The 22,244-nt window shown below is 38.2% G+C and overlaps 1 protein-coding gene across 8 annotated transcripts in view; it reads left to right on the top strand.

Moving 5' to 3' along the window:
- KCNIP4 (potassium voltage-gated channel interacting protein 4) overlaps nt 1–22,244 on the top strand; it is a 430,639-nt gene that overhangs the window by 95,582 nt on the left and 312,813 nt on the right. For 4 of the 8 annotated variants that reach the window (XM_065837023.2, XM_071807355.1, XM_071807354.1 and 1 more), the window contains exon 1: nt 15,525–15,834. The exons of 3 other annotated variants lie outside the window; for them this stretch is intronic. In XM_065837023.2, coding sequence (XP_065693095.1) covers nt 15,747–15,834 — 88 coding nt within the window. In that variant the 5' untranslated portion in view covers nt 15,525–15,746. Of the gene's footprint in view, nt 1–15,185; nt 15,210–15,524; nt 15,835–22,244 lie in introns of those variants that run through there. One more of the 8 variants, XM_071807362.1, reaches the window with a different exon arrangement.

Raw genomic sequence — 22,244 nt, 5'->3', positions numbered from 1 at the left:
GATATAGCACAATAAGATATAAGATAAAGCCATTCCTTTCAAAGCAGTCCTCAGTCTTGTCTTGTTCGATGGACTTCTTACTCTCCTTTGCACCCAGTTTTTAAATGCTTCATCTAGTATAGGTGAAGTGAGCATTTCTGTGTCTCCATGGCTGTCTCTCAAGACTTGGAATTTATTTTCTGTATTGGTCACAGTCTTGTAATAACTTCAGAGGTGTTTTATTGTATGTGGCTTTGTTTGTTTGTTTCTTGTTGTCTTCCTTGCTTTGGCATTTGGAAAGGTAAAATTAAAAAAATTCAGTAATTTTTGCACATCTGTTTTATGGAATTTCAATAAGTGACGTTTACCCTAAACTTCAATTGTGTTCTTTGAAGCTGGCATAATCTCTCGCATAACATAGCTGGGAAGTAATTCTGGAGTTGCTCATGATATATTGTCAGTTACAATACTCTGCCTCAGTGGTTTGCAACAGTACTGTCATGTAATGGGAAACACTACCTCCTCTCTTATAGAGCCCTCCATGCTCTTAAAGTGCTTTTTTTTTTTTTTTTCCCATAGAAAGCCTCTTAAAAATAAAAGCGTTGGAGAAGGGAGAAGAGCTGATGCAACAGTCCCATATAGCAAGATGCAGGTCCATATCATGGATAAAGTACTCTGCTGCAGATCTTGGTGCTTTCACTTCCGGCCACAGGCTTTCAATCAAAACCTGAATGGGGAGAAGTACAGAAGAAAATGGTATTTTCCAAGTCTTTAGCACAATCAAGAGTAGAGATCCCAGAAAGTCTTTTCCAGTTTTGTGTTTCTAGTTCTACTTTTCTGGACTCAAATGCCAGGATTTTTTATCTCAACAACTCAATGCTTCTATTTACAAATTGTTGTGGTGCTGATGGTCTAATCATTGTTGGGGTTTTGGTGGAAGTAATCTCAATAACAACTATGCTCTTGGTGTAATATGCTTAAAGATTGGGTCCTTTTCTCTAGTTACAGCATGAGCGGAAGGTTATTTTTGGTGTGTGGTTTCTTGTTATTGTTGTTGGGTGGGTGTTTTTGGTTTTGTTTGCTTGTTTGTTTGTTTGGGGTTTTTTGTTTGTTTACACACAAGCTTCTGCCTGAGATGTTGACAAGCATTTCAGTTCTGTGCCTTGGAGCCAGTGGCCACACAAACAGTGGTTTGCAATTGTGAGTCAAGACAAACAGCAAACAAACTGGACTTCGGGTTGAGCTGACGCTGTTTTAAATGGCAAATAACACAGTAAACACTACTATGTAATCAGCAGTGGAACTGTATTGTGAACCTTTGCTAGAGAAAGCAGATATTTCTGGAGCTCCACCAAGTGTTTTTTCCAACCATGCTTTTCTGATTGGCGCTTCTGTTCTCAGTGTAACCCCGAAGCTCTGCCACTTGGTCCTCAATTTTAGAAACCTATCATACAAATCACAACCCCCCAAAAACACTTGTCAAGGGTTTGTTGTTTTTTTTTTTAAATTTTTATTCCATAACTCCCTTTTATATGCAGCTCTACAGATACAGTAAAACTATTTTTTATTATTACCTTTTGCTTCTCATAAACTTGCCCACCAAGTTATCAAAAAAACCCAAGAAGGTCAATGTATTATGTCTTCCTTCAAAGTGACAGAGGAAGACAATTATCAAAGAACCAGTAAAAGCAGTACTTGTATTGCATCTTTTTAAGGTTATTGTGATTTTAAAAGATGGGAAGCTGTTTCAGCCCGAGAATTGAAGGAAAATCAAGCTATTCCACGTTTGCTTTAGTCGATGAGGACTGGGTTAGGGAGCAATTAAATAGTCTGGACATCCATAAATCCATAGGTCCAGATGGGATGCATCTGCGGGTGCTGAGGGAGCTGGCTGAAGTCATTGCTAGACTGCTCTCCATCATCTTTGCCAAGTCTTGGGAAACGGGAGAGGTGCCCAAGGATTGGAGGAAAACAAATGTCACTCCAGTCTTCATGAAAGGGCAAGAAGGAGGACCTGGGTAATTATAGACTGGTCAGCCTCACCTCCATCCCTGGGAAAGTAATGGAAGAGCTTGTCCTTGGTGCCATCTCAAGGCATATCAAGGATAAGAGGATTATTAGGGGCAGTCAGCATGGCTTTACCAAGGGTAAGTCATGCTTGACCAACCTCATAGCCTTTTATGAGAATGTAACAAGGTGGATGGATGATGGCAGAGCAGTGGATGTGGTCTACCTTGACTTCAGTAGAGCCTTTGACACAGTCTCTCACAGCATCCTCACAGCTAAGTTGAGGAGGTGTGGTCTAGACAATAGAGTAGCGAGGTGGGTTGCAAATTGGCTTAAGGAGAGAAGCCAGAGAGTGGTAGTCAATGGTGCGGAGTCCAGTTGGAGACCTGTATCTAGTGGAGTGCCTCAGGCATCAGTACTGGGGCCAATATTATTCAATATATTCATTAACGATTTGGACGACGGAATTGAGTGTACTGTCAGCAAGTTTGCTGATGACACTAAGCTGGGAGGAGTGGCTGACACGCCAGAAGGCTGTGCTGCCATCCAGCGGGACCTGGACAGGCTGGAGAGTTGGGTGGGGAATAACCTGATGAAATTTAACAAGGGCAAGTGTAGAGTCCTGCATCTGGGCAGGAACAACCCCAGGTTCCAGTATAGGTTGGGAAATTAGATGTTAGAGAGCAGCGTAGGGGAAAGGGACCTGGGCGTCCTGGTGGACAACAGGATGACCACGAGCCAGCACTGTGCCCTTGTGGCCAGGAAGGCCAATGGCATCCTCGGCTGTATTAGAACTGGGGTGGTTAGCAGATCGAGAGAGGTCCTCCTTCCCCTCTACTCTGCCCTGGTGAGACCCCATCTAGAATATTGTGTCCAGTTCTGGGCCCCTCAGTTCAAGAAGGACATGGAACTGCTGGAGAGGGTCCATTTTATGCAATGTGGATTATTCATGCAATCCTGGGGTTCACAGAGTGTTTGTTGTTAGAATTAGAGTTCCCAGTCTGCATATGTTTACAAGAACCAATAATCATGGCTAGGCTTTGACTTTCTTCCTCAGCCTTAAATGCAGATTAGAGCAAGTTTTTCATTTGTAGAACAAAATAAAATCTGTAGGAAAACACTGAGGGTTCAGTGTTGTTTTCCAAAGGGACCTTAATTTTTTTGTTGGAAGAATTGATTGCTTGTACTTATGTTTTCTGTAGCATTTTTGTTACAACTTTAATCATCTCTTTTAAAAGTAAAAGATCTGAATTTTCACCACCAAAAGCTTTGTGCCATTTAAAATGGGTAAGATTGCTGATACCCTTCAAACCCAAGGGAAGTGACAGGAGGTGTTTTTGCACTTAGTTTAATCTGACAAAAGAGGATCGTTAAAATTTGATCACCTTCTTTTTAAAAAAAAAAAAAAACACAACACACTGGAAAAGATAAAGCAATTGCTCTTGGCAAAACAGATTTTTTTAGTTTAAACATCAGATGGTAAAAACTATGTAACAGATTATCTAGTAAAGGACCGGATGAAGGTGCTTTCTCTTTTAACTTCTCTTTGGGCAAGTAAATGAAGCCTGGACATGACACCAGAAGTAAAAAAGCTCTGTGGTGCAAGGAATGGAAATGGTTCTAGAAATCCATGTTCTGAAAGAGAAACCAGGACAGGAGACTCAGGATGAGGCAAAGGGAAGGGCTCAGCCCAACAATTTATAATAAAGAACTGCGGAGTGATGTGTATTTCCCCCATTGAGGTGCCTTAACTACTTCATACATAGGAATGTCTTGCATGAATTCGAGTAAAAGTTGGTTTACTTCCAGGACACAGCCTTTGTACGTAGACAAGTATGTGACCAGTGTGAACTCCAAGTTCAGAGTGGGTGCAGTTCTGGGAAGTTGTGTTGACACTGCCCCTGGATGATGGAAGTGGTTAGACTGTAAGGACATCTCTCTGTAAAAAGCCACTGGAAGAAAAGCAGCTGCAAAACTTCACATGTGAGAGAAGGTGTTATGCACGTGTCAACTTTTAATGCAGGGTGACAATAAACCGTGGCAGATGCTCTTTGTTAACCCCCACTCCCCACTAAGGAAAGGTGACAGGGAGGCAAAGAGAGAGAGGGAGAGAACTTGCAAGTTGGAAAACAAGTTAAAAATGTTTTACTAATGCTACAAATGAAATAGAGAAAATAATACAAAATATACAAAACCAATCTTGAATTTCCAGGCAACTCAGTACTGGCTACGCTGGCAGCTGCAGGGCAGGCACCTGGAAGTCCTGGACTGGACTCTGCAGCAAATTGGAACTGGATTCAGGGATGCAAGGTCTGTCACCAGGCCTCAGATCGCAGGCATGGCAGGCAGGGTCCTCTTTAGATACCAGCCATAGTCGAAGAGAATGAGACCCTCATGATCTCCCATTTTTATGTTATATGACATGGATGGGATGGAATACTTATTTGGTCAGTTTTAGTCACCTGCTCTGTTCGTCCCTCTCACTTACGGGACGTGCATTCTTATCAGAGGCCTTGCAAACCATTGCTATGTCTGTTTACAAAAATATGTAGCCAACTTCAGAAAAATGCAATTACTTAGAAGAACTTAACTGAAAGGAAAATTCACTAAAAGAGAAACTGGTCTTGTTTTTAACAAAACCAGGACAGCATGAAATCTTGCTACAGAAAAGAGAGAGACGACATGCCATATATCTATGCTTGTTCTATATGCTTACAGACCCAAAAGTTTACTTTTAGTTTATTTAAAATATGAATAGGATAAACAGAATAAAAAAAATGTTCTTCCAGTTGCAATAATATTAATGGTTCATGTTGATATGAGATCTCATAGTGCAACAGATTCATGACTAGAAACCTGCAGGAGTAATTCTGCTTGGGTATCATCTTTCCCTCGTAGTATCACAATCTTCCCTGAGACTGTAGTGTGTTCTGAAATAAAGGTGCCCTCCTATTGGTACTATTCTACTTTTATAAATCATTTTCAAGGCAGAGATCCACACAAACCACTCTTGTGGGTTTTGGTGTGTTTTTCTCACTTGGTTTGTATTTTAAAACATGGAATGCTCCTGGAGTAGCCAAAGCAATATATTATTTAGAAATGTTAATATTAAAAAGGTCAGGAAATGCTACGGGTGTTTTCAGATAAATGTTTTACCTTCGGAGAAAAGCAACTGGTTAAAACATCTATTACCCATTTATCTCCATCTTCTATTTTTTCCCTCTTTCATTGAGTAACCTATTAAAACATGACCAATCTGAATTATCTCTGAAGACTTCATATGACAGAGTCTGGCTAATGAGAATATAACATAGAACATAGTGTAGGATAAAATATGATTCCTGAATCAAAAGCAACTTGAAGTCAAGGAGAGTGGAATTACCTAGTTTAATCAAGAGACAAGAATGAATACTGTGTTACATGCCATAAATTCTTTATTGACCACAACTAGTAAGGGCATCTTTGCAAATAAGATGCTTATGACTGACAAGATACTTGTGCATTGTAAATTGTAGAGGTTTTGTGTGTGTTTTTTTTTTTTTTTTCCCACCAATCTGGTTCCTTGGACGTAAGATAACTCTAACAGAATTTATTATATTTTTTTTTTGAACTGAAGAGTTTATCTCTTCCTTTTTAAACAGTTTCTGCAGTAGAGGTAGCTGCCCTATTCTGATGGAGAAAAGTTTGAAGTCATAACTTATATAATATAAAACATGAGTTCTACTTGATGACTGAAGTTCTATATCCAGGCACACATAGCAGCTGGTATGAGATAAGAAATTTCTGTGAGGCTTAAATAGAAGTAATATTCATATTCACCCCATATTGTATAAGACTTCAATAATTTACTATCATTCTTCTAGTATTTAGGAGTTGTTTTCTTCTAGTATTATTTCTTCAGCCCACAATGAAAGAAGTAGTGGTATTCCTCAGTATCTTTAGGTTCTTGAGCATCAGTGCTGATTATATAATACATATATATGTGTGTGTATCATATAAAGAATTACTGCTCTTTGTACTGACTTACAGAGAAGGGAACCCTGCAGTTAACTTCCTGTTTCTAGGCTTAAGAATGGGAAATTTATTTACAGCTGGCTAATTAAATTTTTATTTGCTTACCTAGACCATATACAGGTTATTCTCACTATCACTGACTTGTAATTTTATAATAGCTGAGTTCATACTAAAAACTACTTTACTTCCTCGTGCTATAGAGTTAGAAAATTATTTGAATTTATGCTTAAGGCCTTTATTTGATCAGATCTTTTAGACTCTGTTGTCACTAAGAGACTGCAGTGATTTTGTACTCAACATCTGCAGTTTCCCGAGATCTCAAGCACATGGTCCTAAGTACTTGTCCTGGCATTGAGCATTCCTATCTGGGAACCAAAAATTCTGTCTTTCATGAATGCCCATGGATCACATGCGAGATTGAGTTCCCTGGTTGCTTCATTCCCCTGCTTTTAATCTCCAAGATTTAGTTTGATTCAGTCTCTTTCCATCTCTGGTCTTTGGGGACTGATTTGAGGTAGTATTAGAAGGACATATGAGGGAGGCTTGACTGAAGCCTCAAGTAGTTGTGGCCATACTTCTTGGAGAAGTGGTGGTGTATATGGTCGCAAAAGTATGTGTGGTAGAAGGTAGGCAGGCAAATTATGATACTGCACAGATGTTGCATAAGGCCGTAAAAATCTCCCAACTCTATGTAGTATGTGACTTCAAGACTGTAATGTGGACTCAGATGTTTCCTTTACAGGGCCAGCAGTACTAAATGGGTGTACTACTCTTGATTTATATCCTTGATCACTGTTTGCTAGTGCAGAGTGGGTAGCTTCTTCAGGCTTTATCGTAGCATGAAACCTAGGTGAATTTCCAGTTGACCAGAGAAGATCATAAAATAATTTTTGGAATGTATTTGTAATTTAATATGAAAATAAGTGTGCAGAGCAGAAAAATAGTTATTCAGTTTAGAATAGTAGAGTTTTGAGAGCATATAAACCTTTCTTATTACCCATGAGCAAGGTTTAACTCATGTTTGTCAGACCATAGATATGATCAGATGAATTCTAAGTCTATTTAAAAGTATTTTCCTACTTGTCAGAGTTAAATTTTGCATACTTTGGGAGAACTAATCAGTTCTATTACATGAGAAGGAGATCTGTGGCCAGTGTTACAATCACAACAGTTCTGGAAAATCTGGACTAGGCAATTAACTGCTCATGTTGCCCAAAGGGCTTTACTGAAGGTTCCCACAGGAGTGCTGACAGATTGTTTTTCTTCTTGGTATCTGCAGGACCCTGGCAGGAGGGAAAAGACAGATATCACAGGCCTAGTGTTGTGGTAATTTAACTTGCTCTCAACACTGGTACTTAATGTGAAATAATTATCAGAATCAAATTTTAGAATGAGGATGGCTGTTTCAAAATTACTTTGACCAAGATATAGGCTTTGAAGAACTGTTTGGGCTGTAGCATCTGTCTTCTGTCTTTCTCCTCCTTGATGTCGTAGCTGCAGCATATTCACCCAAATGCATTTCAATTCATGCCAGATTAAGAATGTGAAAAATCAAGGATTTGCACCTTTAAATCCTAATTTTTAGTTTAATTAGGCCGCCAAACTGCATCTGCAACCTCTGTAGTGTCCGTAATTATTTTGGACTAGGAAAAAAATGCCAGGGGAAACAAAATCCCTGAAAACTCTAGGGAAGCTCTTTGCTGAGAAGATGAAATTTAAGTTTTGACCATTTATGGGAAATCCTGGCAGTAAAAAGATGACTGAATAAATTATTGAAGCTGTGAAATCAAACTTTTGTTAAACCATATGTATATTTTACATTAATTTATTTACTTACATGTGTTGCTACATATATATCTGTAGTGAAAGAATATTTCTCATGAATATTTTTAGTTACTGGCCAAAGCTGTATGTGTGCATTCATTATGCGTATAGAATTCTCATAACTGATTTAGCGCAATGACTATTCCTTTGTCTGAAGAACACGGCATACTTAGTATGCATAAATAAAAGATATGTGGACCCAATTTCTGATATATTTTTCTTTAGCAGGTTAATGTAGCTGTTGGGGTCAAAATACAAGCTTTTCAATACTCTTATGGACATGATATGGATATGCTGTACTTATATTAAGTCTGTTACAATTATGGAACCCATGGACCATTACGGCTATGGTTTCTACAGCAGGAAAGTTGATTCCTTCTGATTTTTTTCAGTTCAGCTTTCTCTCCTCTTAAATACAGATGTATATATGTACAGAATCTAGTACAACTAAAATGAGTTATAATAACTCCAGATATTCTTTCCACAGAGGAGAGAGATTTGAAATTGAATTATTTTGTCTTGTAGGCAAAACACACATTTCTTAAAAATGAGGTATGTGAAACTAAGATAGGAGTCCAAAGCCACAAAAAAAAAATAATCTCACCTACTTGTTGATAGTAGTAGGTCTTAATCCTTTCTGGTTTATTTGAGAATACTCAGCATTGGTTTAAGTTGGAAGATCTGACTGCATATACAAAATCAGGTTGTGTATAATAAGGAAGAAAATATCTTAGTGTTCTGCAGGAAGATTATTGATAACACCGCCCATGCAGGTTTTATACTTAGCTTTGCATACAGATATTCAAATTATATTGAACATTAAAAGATAGTACTCTAGCTTCTGCAGTGAGAATTTTACAGTGCGTGCACAGGACTTAATGTGCAACATGAAAACTGCATTATGTCATTTTATGTTTCAGCAGGTAAGTCCCAGTCTTGTTTATTCTCCAGCACAAACCTCAGGGTGGCTGTGGAAGGTCAGGCTGGAAGTTGCTGGTGTTTGACACTGCAACATTCTGGGGTGATGAATATTTAATTAGGCAAGTGAGGACTGTGTGGGAGGTTGAGGCGGCTGTAGCTCCTGGTTGACTGCAGTATCATCTTAAGAGTGTTGTGTGAAAATGAATCCTTGGGGTAAGCTTCAAGGACACTGAGTAGGTAAAAAAGGCATTCTGACAGAGCAGCTAGTTACAGGGAAGTTAGAAATAATAGAGATAAATGTTTTAAGTGTTTTTGTTACGCTGGTCAAAGGTTTTATGTTCTGATAGGATAAGCCACCATGTTTTATGAAGCTGCATAAATATAATCAAAAATTAAGATTGAACTTATGGAATCTGGAACTGTAACAGCAATGAAAGTAATTTATTTTATGCAGGTATTAGCTATTAGAATGGAGCACATGTATAATTTGTTGATATTATGCAGACAGCACGAGGTAGCAGTCATTTCTCTGTAGTCCTATTTTAAGCACAGCAATAGAGCTGTTTGATTTTGAGGATATTATTCTTAGTAGGCTTTCAGAAGAAGTTAAACCATACAAAAAAACCTGAAGACTTTATTAATTTTCAGTGGCATGGGCCAGGATAAAGATTTTCTATTATTTTGAGTTCCACATTAAGAAATATTGTACACAGTTTGGATAAGTAATGTTTGGGCTACTAGGAATTTTAAATTGTGCTATGGAGGGTTTAAAGAAAAAAAGTCTGTGTTCATAAGCAGGGACCTTGGCAGTCCCCTCAGTATCTGTCCTGGGCTCTGTGGAAATTACTACTTCCACACAACACAGAACAAGATAATGTCCAGATCCCATGTGGACATCCATTTTAATATGGAGTGGCTAAAACAGAAATAAGTTTTGTGTTCCTTGTTGTTGCTATAACATTCAGAACAGACAGCAATGAGCAATAACCATTTTACAGAAAGTTAATTTAGCTGGCATGTTACTACTAATCAGTTAGAAAGGGAATGTATATCTGCATCTCTGTATACACAGCTCACATTCTAGAATTTATCTGTTTCTGGTTTGTGTTAACAGCCAAGACTAAATTTGGGCAAATGAGATGCTGGAGAATTTTTGTTGCTATTTGCTGGCTGTGGTTGAAAGTGGTGGCTGATATTTTCATAGACATGCTGAATAATTTGGAATTAATTCTGGTGTTTCCAGTGACTTCAGTGATGAAGGACTCTAATCCTGCTGCATCTGCTTTAGAACAATGATGTCCATCTTTGGACACCTTCGTGCACAATACTGTAGACTTGAGAAGCAAATGTCCAGAGAAGAGCAAGTAAAATAAATACATTAGAGATTGTGGTTTAGGGGGACTCTTATGACAGACAAGGAACAATTGAAAGGAGATCAGATGATGGTCATCTACTTGTAGCAGTTGTTTATTACACTGATTGTAAACATCTTGCTCTTACCTTGTGTTCACCCATCTGTGTGTTTCTATCCATCTGTTTGTTTCTTGCCATGTGCTTAGGTTGTAAATTTTATCTCTGTTCTTTGAAATAAGGAGGTTAGCAATCCTCTGATAAAAATGTTCAGTTGTGGAATTCTACATTTGCATTAAGAACAAAAGCCCTTGGAAGCCTTTGGTGACAATAGTGAGGAAACCCTGAACACAGGTTTTTCAGTGCTCCTAGTTGACTTCCTGCAGTCACCCAATCGAGTTAATTTTGTTATTGTTATAAGATTTCAATTTGCTCTTAGTCAATAGCACAGACTAGCTCAGGAGCAGCTTTTGCTCTTTGAAGTTGAAAGAATGTTCAAATAACATGTGCAAATGAGAGGCATACAAGGTAAATAATCTTCAAGAAGCTGATCAACTTGTGCTCTGTATATGTCACTTCAACTTGCACTGTTGCTTTTTTGTTACCGAACTAGCAAATTTATATTTGGTGTGAACTGTCATTCTTATTACAGGGTTTCTTCTTCTCATCAAATATTCATGATGATTTTTTTTCCCCCTCCTGAAACCTGTGCTTTTTGCAAATCGAGTCTTTGTCATTGTTACTTAATATGATTATAGCCAAATTTAAGTTCTTCTTGAGTATTTTAAGACATGGTTTTGCTTTATTTTGTTATTAAATATAATCTGTCTTTAATGACTCTTTCTCAAAAATAAACTATAATGCTAGCTCATTCAGCATTAGTTATCATTTTATGCCAGGCCATCACAATGTTCTGTTCTGAAACAGGCTGTGTGTTTGGGATAAAGATTTTTGTTTTTCTTTTTTTTTTAAAGAAGATGAGACTAGGTTGTCCAGAAACCTATGCAACATAAAAATCAGGTCGTTGCCTTACTTTATGTTTTCATATTGTTGTGAATTGATTTCTGTTTTGATTGCTTCTTTTTATAATGAAATACTATTCCTACACAGGAGCAAGAATAGAAATACTGATTACATACTCGCTAATACTGACCAGCTCTGAACTACAAAATTTGTGTAGTTCTGCCTTCTGTAGTATGGGAGCTAGGACTACAGCTACAACAGTGTATACTCCGCACTTAAAATGGGTGAATATGGTTGCCAACGTGTGTACCTGGGACATACACCGGTGATGCTGAGATCCTAATTGAAGTTCTAAAAATGCACGTGGAGTTTTATCTATGGATCTAATAGAATTGAATTTCATAAACTGATGGTTTTGCACTTTTTCTTGCTGTGATGACAAAGATTTTTAGGATTTTTCTTGTAGCATTGTTTAGAAATCCTCAAATGAAGTATTTTTATTATTCTCAATTAATTTGTCTTAACACCTATATAGTACACATTGTACATTCAGGGAAACTTTTCCATTTTCCATTTTAACTGGACTGCTGTTGTGGACAGTCTTTGAAAAAATTTAAAAAAAAAAGGCATGTGTTTCCTTCCCAGTAATTTCATGCCTTCCAAGTACTTCAAAACAAAATAATTTGTGCATTATATTGTGCTGTGAGCCTATCAGCTACACTGGGTAAAACATTTTGAAATTCCAGGAGTTTGCAAATAATGTTTAATTTTTCCTTCTATTTACTATTCCTAATGTCTGAAAAGCCCTTTTGCATCATGTTGTGGTTTAACCTGAGCTAGAAATACAACCACGACAGCTGCTCACTCACTCCTCCCAGTCCCCCAAATAACGGAGAGAATCGAAAGGTAAGGGAGAAACTTGGATTGAGTTAAACATAGTTTAATAAAATAACAAATACTGATACACTACTAGTAAATAAATATATAACATAGAAATAGAATATAAAGTAAAAGATGCTCAATACAATTCCTCGTGATCTCTGTCCACACTAAACAGCCAGTCCCAGGAAACAGCACCTGGTCCCAACAGAGAGAGAAAAGAGGAAAAAGGCAGAAAGGCCCAGAGACCTCTGTAAAATGGCAGGATGGCAAAAAGGACAAACTAAACATCCTGAACAGAGCTCCCCTGGCTCCGACAAAAACAGCAAAGAAAAGAGAACACCAGAGAGTGACCGGAAGATCCTGACTGTCCTTAAATACAAAGCATGACGCTAATGGGACAGAATACTCTCATTGATCAGTCTGGATGTCAGTCAAGCTCTGCCCCATCTCTGCTTCCCTTCCTCAATGCCTCACACCTGTGGGCAGAGCTCAGAACATCCTTGGTTCTCAGACCAGAGCAATTAAAAACATTAACTCTGTTCCAGGACGTTATTTCTTGTTCTCAAACTAAGCCCAAATAATGGCTGTGCTAGCTATGGAAAAGAAAGGTTTCTAACTGCATGAAGAAAACGAACTCATTTTCAGTCAAACCAGCACACACGTGTGTGTTTTATTCCTTCTTCATCGTATTTAAATATAGTGGCTTTTACACCCAGATTCTAAGTGCCTGATTCCAAGGTCAGAACTTACAGAAGTTGATCCAGACCCCTCTGTTAACAGGAACTTTCTTTTTCTCGTTTTCTCTCTTTTTCTCTCTCTCTCTTTTTCTCTTGATATACTCCAACTGTACTTAATACTGTTTCACTCTAATAGATTTATCAACAAAACCACGGTGGTTTTATTACAGTTTTCCATTCTGATTTTCCTGTCCACTTTTCCCTGATCTGCTGTTTTCATCTGGGGTAAGAAACTTTAGTCCATAGATTAGGCAGCCTTTTCTGCTCAGCAGAGAAATATTCGGAGCTAGATTTGGATCCAATTCTATCTGAATACTGCATTTTTTTTGTTAAAAGCCCTTTAGTGAAAATGGTCAGAACGTTTTATGAACTCTTTCTTGGATAGTGGTTACTGTCATCACTGTGTTGAAATGTAAAAGGTTTAGGAAAAAGTGTCAGAATGCAAGCAGCTTTGTTTTAGGGGATGGGAAAAAAAAAACAACAAAACATGGTGTTGGTGATACATGCTTCTTGAAGTCTGTAGAAAACTAATATTTCAGTTTGTCATTTGGAAGTAACACCGCTTGCGAAATTGGTATAAAGCAATTAAAAATGTCAAAGGATTAAGAAGGTCAAGGGCTCTTGCTGAGAGTCATTTGCATTGGCCTCTTCTGTCCTCTTCTAAAGAAGAGAGGCACACTTCTGTTTCCAGTGTCTCTTCATGTCTACCAGCTATTAAAGAATATCCTTTTCAGAGACGGGGAGTTCAGAAACTTGTAACGCACGCTGTGATCTCTGATGCCTCAGAATTTGAGGATTCTGTTGTGGGTTTTTGTAAAAATCTTCTTGGCAAAGTTTTGCTGAAAAGACACACAAAATAGTTACTGCTTAAGATTAGTGGCTGTAGAAAATGGCGTAAACGTGAAATATTGAAATTTGCTCCATTCCTTTTCAGGCTAAACCCTTTGCCAGGCTGAAGTGGGGGCTTCTGCAAGCTCTTTCATTTTGATTCTTTCCATTAACTGTAGCCTCCCTGGAAGCATAAGACAGCAGGCTTGTGTTTCAGATAGGGGATGCAGAAACTATGTCATTGAACTGTAACTTTGACAACGCTTTGATGTATTGTGTCTATAATGTATTTATCTCTGCTCAGTGCGTAATATAAAGAATAGCTTGAAGATGTGCATTTGAGTTTATTACGATTTTTTTAAAGGCATTCACCAAAATGTTTTATGGTCAATGTTGTCATTAAAATTAGATCAGACAGTGATTTTCTTCTGTTAAGCTTTTCCTTAATGGGATCTTTGTCTTCTTTTAACTATATTAAGCATTGCATATTGCATCATCATCTAATGCAATAGAGTTGTTCTTTGTGTTTACGTAGCACAGGGAAGTACTCCAAGGGAAATAAACACATTATTTGGGTTCTTTGGTCATGGATAAAGACTTCAGATCAGTTTTATTAATAGGAAACACTTCTCACGCAAGATGGAAAAGAAGGAATTTGTAAGAGAATGCATGTAGCTTCCTATAGAGACTTTCTTGGAGAGATGCAAACCACAAAATATTAACTGGACCACAACCAGCTTCCCACTGTCTCAGGTCAGTGGGCTAGGGAGCAGGGGGAGCTCTCTGCACAGAGGGGCCTCTTGATTCCTTCACAGAATCACAGAATGTTAGGGATTGGAAGGGAGCTGAAGAGATCATCCAGTCCAATCCCCCTGCTGGAGCAGGAACACCCAGATGAGGTTACACAGGAATGTGTCCAGGTGGGTTTTGAATGTCTCCAGAGAAGGAGACTCCACAACCAACCTGGGCAGCCTGTTCCAGTGTTCTGTTACCCTCACTGTGAAGACATTTCTTCTCGTATTTAAGTGGAACCTCTTGTGTTCCAGTTTGAACCTATTACCCCTTGTTTTCCCATTGGTTGTCGCCAAGAAGAGCCTGGCTCCATCCTCATGATACGCACCCTTTACGTACTTATAAACATTAATGAGGTCACCTTTCAGTCTCCTCCAAGCTAAAGAGACACAGCTCCCTCAGCCTTTCCTCACAAGAAGGAAAGCCATCTTTCTGGCTTTGTGATGGACTCTCTCCAGCAGTTCCTGTCATTCTTGAACTGAGGAGCCCAGAACTGGAGACGATATTTTTGACGTGGTGTCACCAGGGCAGAGTAGAGGGGCAGGAGGTCCTCTCTCGATCTCCTAACCACCCCAGTTCTAATACAGCCGAGGATGCCATTGGCCTTCCTGGCCACAAGGGCACAGTGCTGGCTCATGGTCATCCTGCTGTCCACCAGGACCCCCAGGTCCCTTTTCCCTACACTGCTCTCTAACAGGTCACTCCCCAACTTATACTGGAACCTGGGGTTGTTCCTGCCCAGATGCAAGACTCTACACTTGCTGTTGTTATATTTCATTAAATTCTTCTCTCCAGGTGTGCAGTGCCCTGGGGTTTCTGTGACCTTCAGCAGGCCACAGGTCCTGCGGGGAGATGCCAAGTGAGTGCGGTGGGGGATCCCCTCCAACTCACCACTGGATTTCATTCCTGCAGGTAAGACACGGGCGAGTCAGCCCTCTGCCCTGACCTTGAGCAGCGCGATGCTGCCGTTCCCGGCATTGGGCTGCTTCCTCACCGATCAGGGCTTGATGTTGGGTGGAGTTTCCCTCCTACCAGCAAAATGGCAACGGAGGATTGCCGGGCCGTGCCCTCGCTGCCTCCCGCCCGCTTGCGGGAGGACGGGGCTGGAGCCCCCGCGGGGGCTGCGGGGCGGGCTGTGGCTACGCGGGGCGGAGGGCAGCGCGGCCCCGCCCGCCGGTTTGCGCGGCTGCGGTGTCGCCCGCGGAGCTGCGCGCAGGCTGCGCCTGCCGGCGGGTCCGGCCGCCGCGGGGGCGGCGGTGGCTGCGCCGTGTCCTGGCAGCGGCCGCGGGGATTCGTTCCGCCGACAGCGGAGGGCGAAACCGGGGGCAGTTCGCTTGGCCGCGAGGAGTTGTGAGGCTGTCAACTGCCCCAGAAGTTTGCTGGCAGGAACTGTTCCCTTCCTTGGCAAAGTCTTCAGGCTCTTCCCCGAGGGATTCCGTGTTGCTTAAGATGAGCGGCTGTAGGAAGCGGTGTAAGCGTGAAATACTGAAATTTGCCCAGTACCTGCTCAGGCTAATCACAGGTTCTCTTCACACAGGTAACGGCTTGTTTTCTTTGTAGTTTAATTGTGTGGCATGATAACACGAAAATTGCCCAGGCTTAATGTAATGAGGGCATTGTTTTATATTATAATCCCTTTCATCTTGTAAAGAATAATAAAAAAGGAAATCTGTGACCTCCTTTGTGGCTGGGCATAATAAAACCAGAATATATAGTCTTTTGTTACAGTGTTCAGACAGTATAACGTTCTCTAAGCGTTTACACACCTGAACCCAAATCGGACTGTGAGTGTACATGCTTTCACCTGTCCACCAGTGTACATATAAAGATAACGTAGAATATCCACAGAATGGTCATAAAGGATGAACTGAATTATTTGGACAAGTAGACTACATTCTTTTCTTTTTTTTTTTCTCAGAGGGTTGTTTTTGTGTATCTTAAGAAGTAAAATAACTGCAGAATGTCAGTATGATATTATAGTATCTTGTTGCAAACTTTAAATAACACTTGTGCTTTTTGCCCTTAAAGAATTTGGAACTGTCAACTTTACTTAGGCAATTTTTTCTGTAACTGTAGACAAATCGTACAGTACCAAATAAGGTTTCTAAGCTAGACTGAATGAACAGTATAGTTTTTTCTTTAGCACTTTGGAAAATATACTTTTCTCACAGTTCAGCATTTTCTGTGGCTGTTCCCAACAGCTGACAAATATGATAGCCTATGTGATGTCATTCTGTATTTATAAAATATAATTGTGCTTCTTTCTAGACTTCAAATATTATTTTTCTTGGAAAAATCATCAAGCAGAGGTGCAAGCCCAGCATCAGCAGATAATAACCAATTATACTAATGTGATTATTGGTAACTAAAAGCCATTCATCTTAGTACAAGCGCTCTGAAAGTTTCTAATTTCCCACCGCCCCCCTTTCAGTTTAGGCAGTGATGTAAATATTTGAGAGCAAAGCTAACTCTTCCGTAATAATTTTAAGTATTGATGCATGCGTTTTATCAGATTTGGAGTTATAAAGCTGTAAACACAATGGCATAAACATTGGCAATGAGTACTTCACAGGACGCTTGTAACTTGTGGAAATCAGAAACAGTAACTTTGTGTGTCTGGTAACACAGAATTTCCCTGACCTTATTTTCTGTACTCTTCCTAGTCTATCCTGGTTTCTCTTTTGGGAATTGTATCAATTCAGATTTCTATGAAAATGTTGACTTCTTATTCTTATAGGTTGCTATGGAAATTAAGTAATATATGATGCAAGAGGAAACCTATGCTAGAAATGAACACCAATACTCCTTTTTCACAAAGTCATCCAAGCTTTTCCTTTCTTATCAAATGATGCACACTATGTTATTGTTTAGACTGATGTTAGTAGTGCAACTTTCTAGGCTCACAATTCAAAACCATTTTCAGGAATTATTGTGGATACTGAATCTTATGTTACTACTAAAAGAAATTATTTCATTTATAATTAAGAAGCACATATTCAATGCTAAATTACTGGAAAGCCATGTAGAGTGCTATGAAATGTGTTTTCTTAAAGGAAACAATCAAGCAAAACCCCCCACTCTTGGTAACTCTTAAGAACGGACACGCTTCCTCGGAAATTTTCAGTTTGTTTTTACTACAGGCAACAGTATCTTACAACTATTATTAAGTTGATAGAGCTCATTGTGTTCAAATAATGTAGCAAAAAAGATCGATATGATTATAATTGAACTGCTAGGAGACATAGGGCTCCAGTGTTCAGTTCTTACATAGTCCAGTCTAGTCATTAACCTCAGCAGTTGAAATGCAAGCTACTATTCCCCCTGCAAAATCTAATGCATAATTCATTATGTTTATAATTAGTTGATAATTAATGAATATGAACGAGGAAGACTTGTTGAAAGTGTTAGAAAGTTATACTTCAATTTGTATTTAAATATATTACAGTTTCTATCTTGAGCATTCAGAAAATGCAGCATAGCTATCAGGAATAAAAAAAAGTGTGCTTATTTAGCTTTTTACAAGCAGGCAATCTACCTACTCAAGTGACCAATTATTTTTAAAATGTAGATGTTTACTTAGGTGCACAGTGGTGAACAGAATTTAACTTCCTTGTTGACACAGTTTGGCCCCCGGCTTCTCTTTTGGGTGTTCTTTAGTCTTTAAATATTAAGTTGGAACCTCACATTGTTGTAAGCACAGCACAGCACTGAATCTAATCCATTTCTCCTTTCTGTATGGGTAGGCATGTTGAATACATACTTTTGCTTTGTCCTGTTTAAGTAGAGGAATATCTCTCATGCAAGACTGTATTATATGAACCACCTAAAAATCCTTCGGTATTTCATTTCACTGATCACATAATTAAACAATTTTCAGATGGTGATGCACTGATCTATGTCCACTATAATGAATTTTCATTACTCAAATATTTCCTTGTAGCACAGAGGATTTTTTTCGAAGAAATAATACAGGGTAGACTCCTGAGAGAATTTACAGCACTGTTTACTTTGCATAAATCCATAAAAAAATTGTGCTGCTTAATTACCCTACAGTGTGTAATGAAGAAAGCACAGTCAAGAAATTGTACTCTGCTGAGTTCTCAGCGCCATCTCCCTGATGACATTTTAAAATTTTCCTCATCAGTTGTAACCACAGAACTTCTACCATCTTCGTCAGTTCTCTACTTTGATTTCGTAGGATGAAATTCTGAAATATAGAGCCAAACTATAATAAAAACACTTTGCTCATCATTAAACAGCTGACAGTGATGCTCATCTCTAGCCAGAGGTTAAGTAACAGTTACAGGTGACTGTTGGACAAAATCTATAAATAAAGAACAATTATTTGAAAGCTTTATTCAGGATGATTTGTTATTATGGGGTTAATAGGGAACCTTAACCAGGGAAGATGAATTCCCAGGTTAATAATGATCCATTAGCTTCTACTGAAAATACATGTAAAGTAAAATGGGAATTAGAATAAATTAAAAGAAAGCAATAATCCAAAATATCAAAATAATCCTAAATGACACGAGACAAAGAGAGCAGATGAAAAAGCTCTTCCTCTTTATGTAAATAGGATCTAAAACTAAAATATTTATAGAGGAACTTGTAGCTTGAAGATGTCATGGAAAAGCTAAAATGTCAACATTAATGGGAAAATATGGGTTTCATATGCTTCCAAATGCAATTTTTTTGTTTGTCTTGCTGAAATGTTTCTTCTTCTGATACCAAATCAGTATCGTTCATCAACTTGATAAGTCTTTTTCCTTATTTATTTATTAATGGAAAAGAATTCCAGATTTAAGGTCTGCATCTCTTTTTGTTGCCTGGGAGGTTGTTTGACTCTCTAAGGTCTTGGATATTTTTCCTGTACAGGGGTGCAATGTTCTCTCTCTAGATATATAAATTACACAGGTTCTAATGTGCAAGGGTGAAATCTTAGTCATGTCCTGCTTAAGGAGAGAAGGGCCATTAATTTTAAAGTAACCCATCAAGATTTCATTTGAAGTTCTCCATTGTACTTCATGTTTTTTTCTATTTCCTGATTAGCATTCATAACTTTTACCATTACACTCTTGGTATTAGTCTACCTCAGAGAGAAATCATTATTGTGGAAGGGTATGGTGGATGCAGGAATGTTACAAGATAAGATTTTGAGTAAGTTTCATGCTTCAGTTGACTTACACACCTAAATGTAAAATGTCAGATATTGAGAGAAAAAGACCTTAAAAAAAATCCCAAACATTCAAGTTCTCTTGGCAATTACATTAGTTGAATTTTGCCTGAGTCGTCATAATGTTGCTAGGCTTTTTGGTTTATCACACCTGACTTCTGAAAACACCCTTTTATGTTATCCTAAAGAAATAGGAACCCTTCTACAGGCTTTTTGTTTAGAAGTAGACTGTAGTAAAGACAGTACTTTGAGACAAAAGACCAAGATGTTTTGAACTTAGCAGCAGTTAACTTAAAAGAAATTCTGGGAAATGCTTAGAATGCCATAATTTAATACACTTATGTTACATTCTGCTTCAAGCTGGAGGAAATTGCAAATATTTCTCTTGTTCACTCCCTAAAAAAAATCAGTCCTGGTTATATACCTCTCACACTGCAGCTGCAGACCTACTGTGAATTTTCAGTGATTTTGTAGATCACTCAGATTTTAAGTAATGTAATTAATGAGGAAATGTATGGTAGTGAGCCACAGCTAATCACTCACAAATTATGAATTTTCCCCTCTTCAGAAAGGAGTATAGATAGACTGCCTTTGCCTCCCCAATTTGCATAGCTCTCTTTTCCTTTAAGCAATATCTGCAAAAGTCAATGTTGTGCAAAATGTTTCAACTTCAAATTTTATAATCCTGCATATGGCAGATCAACTGAACTTCACAGAAGACGGAAGCGGTAGTAGAAAAAATCTGTGTGGGTAGAAGGCTATCTTGAAGTAGGGTATCTAAAGGCAATACCCTAATCTTTAAACATATTCTCCTGAATATGTTTAAATATTTCCCTCAAATGTTTCATATTTTTAACACATGGAGCCATCATATAATCTATTTCAAAAAGGTTTGATTTTTTTTTTTTTCCAGATCCTTCCAAAAGAGTCTTCTTTGAAGTCTTAAGATTCTTGTGCTATGCTAATGGGAAAAGGACGAAGTTATCATTAATACTATTCTTTTGAAAAGATTGTTCTAGTTTTTATTCTCTCATTCCAAATGTGCATCTTAATTATAATGAAAGACATGGTTCATCTTCTCTTACAAATAACAAATTGAAAAGCATCTCATAGCCATCCCTTTAGAAGTCCTGTGTTCTGTGACATTCTTGTAAGAGTCCAAACTACTGACATAATTTACAGGGAAAATATTAAAACTTCAGCTGTATGTAGGACACAGCACTTGACATTATGTTTAAAAATACTCTTAACTTTTAGAAAGTTACCAAATTGTGCACACAACTATTAGGAAATGGCAGCATTAAGGCTATCTCAGCTTTATGTAATATATTGCAGTTCTTAACTGTGTGAATGCTTTTCCTTGAACCGTTGTACAGAGTAACTTGGGCTATAGAAGCAATAAGAAGTAGAGTGTACTTGGAGTAGAAAATTGGATACAAACTGTATTAAATACTACCTTAGACTACACAGACTGTTTCTTAATGGTTGAGATTTTGTTCATTTTATAGGGGCTTTCTATTGCAGGTAGATTTTACGTAATGATTCGCAAAGACAGTAAAATGGTAGATAAAATTCAATGTAGATTAATGTAAAATGGCACATGCTGAGCAAAATGAGCTGTATGTGTAAATGCAAAGATGATGATACCAGTCATGAATGAAACCCTGGGGCTGATAAACCTGTGAAACTCCTTACTAAAGGGTGTTTTAAGTGCAAAAACTCTGTGAGTTCAGAAGGATAAGCTGGGCAAGTTCTTGAAAAACAAATCTGTTGGGAGCCACTAACTAGATTAACTGTAGTAGTTTACATAAAAAATACTCTGAGATTAAAGTATTAAGAGTCTGTGGCTAGGAAAGTGTTAGGGCAAAATATTCAATAAGCTTATACTGCTTCTCCTCTGGGCACACACTAATAGCTGCTGCTGAATATGGGATTTTGTGCTAGATGGATCCTTATGTTTTATGTCAAAATAAACTTCCCCACAATTAGGAAAATATCACTGTTTTAAAGGATTATAGAATATCATAGTTAAACAGTTGTAACCCCTGCCTCTTCCTAAAAAGTGTTCTCGAACAAATCATAACTCCTGAGCCCCTTCCTCCAGGCATGAGAAGTTTAAAACTGGTAGGTTGCATGGAATTATAAACCCAATATGAAGTCAGGTGAGACTTTTTTTTTCAGACAGTGTTGTACAGTCTAAGAATCATTACATATGTTTTTTTAGTATCTTTGGTTTGTTAGACTTCATATATGGAATAGCCTTATTCTAAGTTCTATGATCTAATGTATACATATATAAAAAAATAATTATTTCTGCCTCCCCCCCCAGGTGAAAATAATGCTCTTGCTCTGTCGTAGTGTTGGCTATGAATGAGAATACCAATCATTATGTCTGAAGACAGTCCACAGGACTAGCCTTAAGTCTAAATACTTTCCTACCACCTCATTTAATTGTACTTTTTAATGCCATGAAAAAGGATTAGAAACTTACTAATGGAAGATGAGTATGTTACAGCTAAAGCAGAGATAACTAGGGAAGATGCATTCATCCTATAAACAGGAGTATCAATAGATGATCAGTCAAATAAGATATTAAAATTTATAATGCAAACCCCTGTATTTTTGGATCTGCTTCATAGTTTTATTTGTGGCTGTTAAGTGAAAGATGCAAGTTAAGAATAAAAATGAGAGATCCTGACAATCACACTGCCCCAAATATGATGATATATGCATATGCTTTTAGATGACTGCAGTAACAATACATAATTTAA

This window comes from Patagioenas fasciata, chromosome 4, assembly GCF_037038585.1.
Source record: "Patagioenas fasciata isolate bPatFas1 chromosome 4, bPatFas1.hap1, whole genome shotgun sequence".
Classification (NCBI taxonomy): Eukaryota; Metazoa; Chordata; class Aves; order Columbiformes; family Columbidae; genus Patagioenas; species Patagioenas fasciata.
This window is presented reverse-complemented; position numbering and strand designations above follow the sequence as displayed.